The 8,152-nt window shown below is 30.1% G+C and overlaps 3 protein-coding genes across 6 annotated transcripts in view; 1 reads left to right on the top strand and 2 right to left on the bottom strand.

Annotated features, from left to right (window-relative positions):
- The window catches only part of LOC105852009 (uncharacterized), a 2,531-nt gene extending 2,294 nt beyond the window's left edge, over positions 1-237 (bottom strand). For 3 of the 4 annotated variants that reach the window (XM_012715334.3, XM_027333382.2, XM_012715335.3), the window contains exon 1: positions 27-237. In XM_012715334.3, the coding sequence (XP_012570788.1) occupies positions 27-139 (113 nt within the window). In that variant the 5' untranslated portion in view covers positions 140-237. The remainder of the gene's footprint in view (positions 1-26) is intronic. The other variant, XM_012715333.3, reaches the window with a different exon arrangement.
- A 1,724-nt stretch (positions 238-1,961) lies between these two features.
- Positions 1,962-4,892, top strand: LOC101512311 (uncharacterized). Its single transcript, XM_004498936.4, has 4 exons — positions 1,962-2,676; positions 3,382-3,541; positions 4,152-4,349; positions 4,471-4,892. The coding sequence occupies exons 1-4, from the start codon at positions 2,051-2,053 to the stop codon at positions 4,474-4,476; spliced, it is 990 nt and encodes a 329-aa protein (XP_004498993.1). The 5' UTR covers positions 1,962-2,050; the 3' UTR covers positions 4,477-4,892.
- Positions 4,893-7,067: 2,175 nt separating this feature from the next.
- On the bottom strand, positions 7,068-8,152 carry LOC101511983 (uncharacterized). The gene has a single exon (XM_004498935.4). The coding sequence runs from the start codon at positions 8,068-8,070 to the stop codon at positions 7,231-7,233; it is 840 nt and encodes a 279-aa protein (XP_004498992.1). The 5' UTR covers positions 8,071-8,152; the 3' UTR covers positions 7,068-7,230.

Raw genomic sequence — 8,152 nt, 5'->3', positions numbered from 1 at the left:
ATAAAGCAAAAGAAAAAGGGAAAAACCTTTTGTGAGCGGCTTGAGCAGCTCTTGCACGCGCTTCTTCAGAGGCTAATCTTTCTTCTTCTTTTGTCATGTGCTTGTCACCTCCACCGAAGCAACCAAAGCATATACCCATCTTCGATATTTTCCTTCTCTCTCCCTCTCTCTCTCTCTCTCTCTCTCTATCTATCTGTTTCTCGGTGTTCTGTTTCTGAATTTCAACTGCTCTGTCTCATTCTTCCTTTTGGATTAAAACCTGTCTTTTTCAATGTTTATCCATTTTATATATTTTTTTTGGTACAAGGAGATTTATTTATTTATTCATTTATTTCTGTTTAAAGTTTTTACTTTGTAATTATTTTTCTGGTCATATATTTCAATACTTTGTAATTGTTTATATTTAAACAAATAAAACTAAATTATAATTTTATTTTATATAAATAAATTATAATTAATAAAATTAATGACATTTAAAATTGTAATCGATCATATTTAATTTTATTTTTTTCTTCTTCTTTTGGTCAATTAAGTGTTATCACACTAAATTTAGTTTTTTTTGCTTTGGTGTAGCGTTCCATTTTCCATCAAGATGTAATGTTTGATTTCTTGAGATTGTTGCAATGTTAGTTTGACTCAGATTGATATATTAACTTTGATGAAACAAATTCAAATTCAATCAATTACTTTGACTTTAATCGGAGACATATGTATTTCAGACACTTCGACTTTATCATATTTACAAATTTTGTAACAATTGTAGGCATTGTGTCATTTTATGTTATTAACTTAATGGTGTGAGTTTGTTCGTAAAATTATTATTTTTGATTTTAGCAACTTTGATTATGAATTCTATTGTTCTCAATCGATCTAATTTTTAGAAAAGGAATATTGAGTGAATAGAAAAATTAGTCTTTAAAATTATAAACATCACTTAAATTAATGTTTGAATTTTGTAAATTAGCAAATACATTATTGAAATTGTAAAAATAATCGTCAAAATAATTTATATTTAAACTTTTATTGTTAGAGATTATAATGTGACATATTAATTAAATATTTGACTCATCCACATTGATCTCATATCAATTTCATCACAACACATATTAATTTTCATATGAAATTTAAACGGATTAATTTGTCACAATTAGTCGACACAATTATAATTATTCAAAAATTTATCTATGAGGTTACATTGATATGGGATCAAATTGAATGTCACATCAAAATATATAGCCTAAAATATACTTTTTATCCTAAAATTTTAAAATATAGCAATTTTGGCTTCTAATTTAAAATTACAATTTTAACCCTATTTGTAAATAATTCGAACTTGGAACCCTTGTTTTTTACTTGGTTAATACATATATGTCCTAATTTTTATTTATTAAAGAACTTGCCAGCTCATTTAATTTTTAAAAAAAATCCCTAATTAACTTATTTTTAAATTGCAAACACATTTTTTTTTAATATTATCACTTTATTTTTTAAAATTTATCAACCTTATTTATTATTAATTAAAATAATAAAATGGAGTTCTAAAATTGTCACATCGTCAAATTTAAAAGTCAAAAGTGTATTTTTATCTTTTTAAAAAGGTGAAAATTTACTTTTTATCTTCAAATTTTAAAGAGTTAATTTTAACACCTTATTTTATTATGTGTTTAATTTAATTAATAATATATAGAGTTGACAATTATTCAAAAAAAAAATTAAAAAATGTAATAGAAATACTGAAGAAACCGAGTTTGCAATTAAAAAAAAATTGGAAATTCTTTTAAAAAAAAAAAAAATAAATAAACGAGTTGACAATTTTATTTTTAAAATGAGTTGTAATCATAAAAAAAACTGTGTTATTGACTAACTCAAAAATGAAAAGAGGGTTAACCATTAATAAAAGATTAATTTACAGAATTTAAGAAGTAATTTGACATGCTTATATAAGTAATTTGATGGAATTTTTGTGTGTAAAATTACCATTTCTGTTTGGAACGAGATGAATTGACATCCCTTTGAGCAGCAGTTGAGTGAGTGAGTAGTGAAGACGAAGATGACAATGAAAATGGAAGAACAAGATCTGAAATTAGTTCCACCAACAGCAACACTTCAAATTGATAAAGACCTCACTCTCCTCCCACGCATCAAACTCAACCTCACCGTACACCCTTCTACACCTTCATCACTCACCACTCCTATCGACGAATGGAAAATGAAACTATCCATACTCGATTTCCTCCATACCTCTCTCTCCATTTCCCTCCCCGAACAAAACCTCCTATTCAAACGCTTCAACAAAGACCTCAAAAAACGCAAACGCGAAGACCCCGTCGTGTGCGGCACGCTCCATATATGGGACTTATCTTTTCTAACCGACCTAAACGACGTCGCCGAATGGAGAAACCGTTTAGTTGACAAGATGAACGGCATTGAGTTGAATCTTCAAGGTGTTAGGTTTACGCTATCTGTTGCTGTTCCTCATTCTGATCATTTTGAATCTATGAAGAAAAATTGGGAAGAGTTTTATGCTTTTCAGAATCTTAATCGGAGTTTTAGGCGCGAACCTGATACGATTGTGATTTCTAATGTGCCTTCGCGATGGTTCGCTGAACCTAGAGTTTCTTCTAAACCTTCTATGCTTGTTACTCATACTATCTTTTCCAAGTTTGGCAAGATAAGGTGCGTGCTTTCTTCATTCTATAACTTGCAACCTATTTGTAAATTGTAGATCACATTTATGAAACACTGACATAACTTGTAGATAGGGATAAGTATGTTAGAGTTTGATAACAGTTAGTTTTTTTAATTCTTCAATAAGCTCTATGTATAAAGCATCTTTTCAATATGATTCCTTATGTTATGAGATTCACTTGCAGAAATCAAACTCGCGACCTTACCTTAATACACACATAGGTTGATAACTAAAGCATTAGGGGCATTTGGATTTGCTTATGAGTTTTAGTTTTTGTGAGCTTATCAATTGAACGTGCTACACTTACAGAAGAGTTACTATTGTAAGATTCTTTTTGTGTTTATTTTTCTATATAAGTGTTTACTGAGAAGTTTATTCAAACTAGTTTTACATTACACCTAATGTATTGATAGAAGTAGAAGACACTTTTATTTGTATGTTTATAGTGTAGAGATTAATATGATAAAGTGTGTTAGGGATGAAGACCAGAGTTTAGTTTGTTTTTGTTATCCTTGTTTTAAGAAGTGGAAATAAATGAACTTATCAGCGAACATAAATAAACTTGAAAAAGCTAATGTTTGTGCTGCTTATGTGAGAATTATTGTGTATAAAAAGTTATGTGCAAGCTCCCACGTAGCTGTCAATGATGTGACTGTTCCTAATTCTTTTGCTCCTTAACTTGCGTTTAATAGGAATCTTAATGTTGCCGAGGACGATTATTCAGGTAAGGATGCAAATGAAGACAGTGGAGACCTAGTTTCGGGGCTTTACTGCAAGATTGTGGTTCAGTTTGAGAAATATCAAGACTTCCATGATGCATTGAGAGTTCTCTGTGGTCGCTCTTTGCAAAAGGTATTGGTTTTAGGTTCAATTTGTATTAACTTCTAACTTATGAGAATTTTCCTACTAAGCAATTTGTCTCTAACTACGAAAAAGCCCTTGTAGATCTACCTAGGAAGAAGTTAGAGGAGAGAGTATCTGAAAATGTCGAAATGTAGAAGTTTATTTTAACTTATGTGGGAAGTCAATGTTTAGAAGATTTATAGTCTTTGAAAATCATTTTAAATATTATTTATCTACATGTGTTTGTTGAGAAGTTAATCTAAATCAAGTGTTCGGTCTTTGACTTATTCACTTTATTGTGAAATCATACATATCATTAAAATGTTGCAATAAAACCTCAAAGGCTTGTGCTTGTTTTGTTGTAGTTATTTTTAGTAATAATTAGGCAATCCTGTTCACGTGCCGAGCCGACTGCCGGGCAATGAAAGTGAATAAAAGTGTTATGAGTGATTGCTGAAACTGATAATATGCAAGCAGTTGCAGACCTGCATTACATTCATGATTGGTATAGGTGATAAAAACTGGGCAGCAATTAGCATGCCGGAATACTTTGCAAAATTGAAAGCTTGGACGTGTTTTTTATTTTATTTTTGTTGATTTATGAGTTATCGTTGAACAGCAAGGATCAAGGTTAAAGGCTGATTATGAGGTTACTTGGGACAAAGATGGATTTTTTCGTAATCCAAGGAATCAAACTCAAGAGAAAAATAGCATGATATCCACAAATTCAGCTGATCATTACAGAAGTGAAGCTCCACGACGCCAAGTCTACAACTCTCGCCACAGTCCAGATAAAGTGCGCCCGAGGAGATTCAAGGTGAGATTTTGATATGTCAAGGGATATATTTTTAGTTGTGTCCTTTGGTTTACTAGTTGGACCATCTGTAATTGATGGTAAATCTGTAAGTATTGACAAGGAATCCCTTTATTTGATTCAGGAATAAGGACTCAACACTTTGTTGTATTTTGGATACAAACTTGGCAACATTGCTGTTATGGACTGAACTCAAATTTAGACTCGTAGAGTGTTCACTGACTTGGGCCTTCAGGAATCTACTCAAGCTTGTGAGATGTGATAGTGGGATTATCTTCAGAGATCAGCTGTAATAACATTTTATAATCTCATTTTTTTTCAAATTATGAAGAGCCTTAGCTCACAAGTTAAAGTTGCTGCCATGTGACTAAGATCACAAATGTAAGGTAAAACTGTATACACACATACATGCATAGTTGGTGGAAACTTTATAACTCTATGTTGTCCATTAATGTTCCATGTTTAAGACTTGAGTCATTAAAAGGCTGATATTTTGCTGATCGATATTCTTGTTATTATTATGAATATAATAATTCATTCCCTTTCCTTTGACATGGTGCAGTCAGTTATCAGTAGCTGACAGTACTCGTTCTGTTCCGTTTAGCTTGCTAAATTAAATATCAATTCATTTGGGTGCAGTAAAATGACAAGGTGAGAACTGAGAAGTATGCGTGCATATTTGGATTCACTTGTGTAGGATATATAGATTTTAGAAACATAAAATAGTTTTTTTTATTATTATTTGATGTTTTAGTGTTCTTTAGTATAATTACTATTTGCTTTCAAAGTGAGTTATAATTTGGAGCTTTTATTGAGAGAAAGTTAATTGTTGTCTTAAATTTATTGCTGACCTCGTTTTTATTCAAATATATTAGCATAAATCACTTTTATATTTTATTTAGTTTTGACTAAAATCAATTTACATAATTTAAAACTTTTCATGTTAGGCTAGTCGTCCTTTTTTAACCCTTTCTACAGCCGCAGTTTTATGGTGGGTTTATATTAGTAAGCTTTAAAAGCAGTGTATATATGAGGTTGTAAATTATTTTTGACAGTCTCTAGATTTATGGTTTTAGGATGATCATATGTTCTATTTGAGCTTAGACCTGTCAATGAACAAATAGATTACTCCGCCATCGACCAAATGCTTTTTTTTTTCAATAAAAGAAAACCTTAAAATTAGTAGGAAAGAACTATATTTTAAGATGACGACAAGAACATACGATCAATGTGTGTTTGGATGTTACTCAAATAGTAGGCACATGCCAACAACCAACTTGGAAGTACTCAATAATAAAAGGATAAGGATGACTCCAAAATTGAAATTTGTAAGGTGGTGAGATCATTGCTGAGAAATTTGGTGCATTATATATATATATATATATATATATATATTTTTTTTTTTTTGTCATTGTGCACTATATTTTTTTAATCCTCAGTTAAATCTATTAGATAAGCATTCCATTATGAATCTTTCATTTGTAATTATTGTAATCTTTTGTTCAATAAATAAGATTATTCATAATTTTTTCATTTTACTCATTCAGTAATATAATTCAAATCCAGTTGGACTTGGATAGATACATACATACATATATAAGGCAACAAAACTCTCGGAGCACCAATTTTTTCATGCATATGATTCGAATACATTGTTTAATGAAAAATCAAGCTCCTTCCTGCTTGGACCAACATGTGTGGATGAAATTTTGTTTTTGTCTTAATCCTCTAATTTTTAAAAGAAAGAGACCTTAGTAATTTAGAATATAATTTTTAAAAGAAAGAGGCCGTAAAATTTAAAATTTGATCAAAAATTAAATAAAATATTATGTTTTTATAGTTCGATTTTAGAATCTTCACATATGAAATTAAGTATAATAAACTATTGAAAGTTTGAGACAATTAATAATTCATCATCTCAATTAAAAACACGTGGTATGTTTGTGCAATAAAATCTTCAGAATCAGTAGATTAGCCATTAAAATAATACATCCATGATCCATGATCAAATCAATGAGGATTAATTTTATATTTATAATCTAAACAAACTATTCAAACTTCTAACCTCTAATTCAATTCAAATATCTTGTTAGGCTGATAAACCACAGCCAGGCATATTACTATTTGTTTAATCTAAAATTATAAAATGTCGTTGAAGATTTTTCCCCCCTCCAAATATCAGTTTAGCCAAAAACAAAGAAGTCAAATGCTAGTCATATAATCAAAATTCACAGCATTTTATTTCCATAAGCAATTTTTTTACATAAAATAATCAAGATGCTTAATGGAAAGAGATTTAGCTGGGACGGCCAATTAAATTATCTTAGATATCATCTTCGTTTCTTTTAACTTATGTCAAGTTCTTTGAATGTAACGATTCTAAAATAGAATTTAGTTAAAAAAATGATTCTAAAATAGAAGTGGTATAGGAACTAACTAGTTGACATAAACTGCACAAAACTGTAGATCTTAGAATTCTTGGTCAATTTCTTTTTTAGATTACACTTAATCAAATTTCACTGCTCTATTTCACCCTCCAAAAAAATCCATATGCAATTTCAGTCGATTAACAACATTACTGCCATAAATTGCATTAATTAAATCTAACACTACCAAAATGCATACGCTAAGATTTTAAATTGTGATTGCAGTTACGTTTATATTGATACCGAAATTGCAGTTGCAGACGATAATTTAATATCATGATCTAAACTCATGACATGTAACAAGAAAGGTTGAATTGTCAACTCGTTTCAAGCAAGTCTTCAAAGAGAATCTACACATATTCACACCACAAAAATTCTAATCCTAACCAAGAAAAATGAAAACATGAAGAAAAAAAAACAAAAATAACGAATTGAAAGTGAACAATATCATACAATGATCACCAACTTTTCTTGTGTGAATGTTTTCCTTGAATCTTGTTCTTGTTAGCCTCATCAGAATCACCACTTCTTGGAGAAAACAATCCATCATTAGTCACCATTTTCTTCTCACTCCATCTTCTAACAAAATCTTTCTTTTTTACAGCCCCTTCATTCACCACAATCTTCTTTTCACTAAACCCTCTAACATAATCTTTTTTCTTCACCCCTTCATTATTCACCACAACCCTTTTCTTCATAGAATTTCTTGAGTTTAAATCTTTCAAAGTTGGAATTACATACCACAAAATACAGGTGAAAATTGTTGCAGCTGTTCTTCCAAACAAAGTCAACAAAACTAAAATCATGATCACAATAAATGGCAAATAGAACATTGGTTTCTCCATATCTAACTTGTTGATAATCCAAGATATGTTCTTTTTTGTTGCTTTTCTATTAATTTCCATCTTGGGTTGGTTTCTTTCTTCCATAATAGAACTTGATTGATCCGTTGACTTCTCCGTTGACTCTGAATTCATTGTCAAGTTTCTTACTTTAACTACTTTGAGGTCTTGGCTCTTGTTTTTATGATCCTTGTTTTTCACCTTGACAATAATTGGAACAAAATCATCAGTGTTTGAGTGAACAAAACGAACAAAAGATATGTCATGAGGGTTCATTTGTGAATAAATTTTCTGTCTTTTTTCATTTAGATCGGATAAAAGTTGAGAAAATTTGTCTAGGCCACGTGTGGAATAAGGGTTGTTTTTGCTATCTTTTCTTTTGTATTTACTTGGGCTACTAGAACATAGTTCATCATCTTCATGATTAAAAGTTCCACAAACAAAAGGGTTCAACATATCAATGGGAAAAATATTTGGTTTTTAGATGCACAAGGTTTTGGTTTTGACGAAATATGTGAATTGGGTAGGTTTTAAATTA

The sequence above is a fragment of the Cicer arietinum genome, chromosome 4 (assembly GCF_000331145.2).
Source record: "Cicer arietinum cultivar CDC Frontier isolate Library 1 chromosome 4, Cicar.CDCFrontier_v2.0, whole genome shotgun sequence".
NCBI classification, from domain to species: Eukaryota; Viridiplantae; Streptophyta; class Magnoliopsida; order Fabales; family Fabaceae; genus Cicer; species Cicer arietinum.
This window is presented reverse-complemented; position numbering and strand designations above follow the sequence as displayed.

What these genes read in the sequence shown, in the direction of transcription:
- LOC101512311 (XM_004498936.4), top strand. Translation starts at nt 2,051, where the DNA reads ATGACAATGAAAATGGAAGAACAAGATCTGAAATTAGTTCCACCAACA. An exon ending in TCCAAGTTTGGCAAGATAAG is followed by an intron (nt 2,677 to 3,381) that starts GTGCGTGCTTTC and finishes TGCGTTTAATAG; the next exon opens with GAATCTTAATGTTGCCGAGG. An exon ending in GTGGTCGCTCTTTGCAAAAG is followed by an intron (nt 3,542 to 4,151) that starts GTATTGGTTTTA and finishes ATCGTTGAACAG; the next exon opens with CAAGGATCAAGGTTAAAGGC.
- LOC101511983 (XM_004498935.4), bottom strand. Translation starts at nt 8,070, where the DNA reads ATGTTGAACCCTTTTGTTTGTGGAACTTTTAATCATGAAGATGATGAA.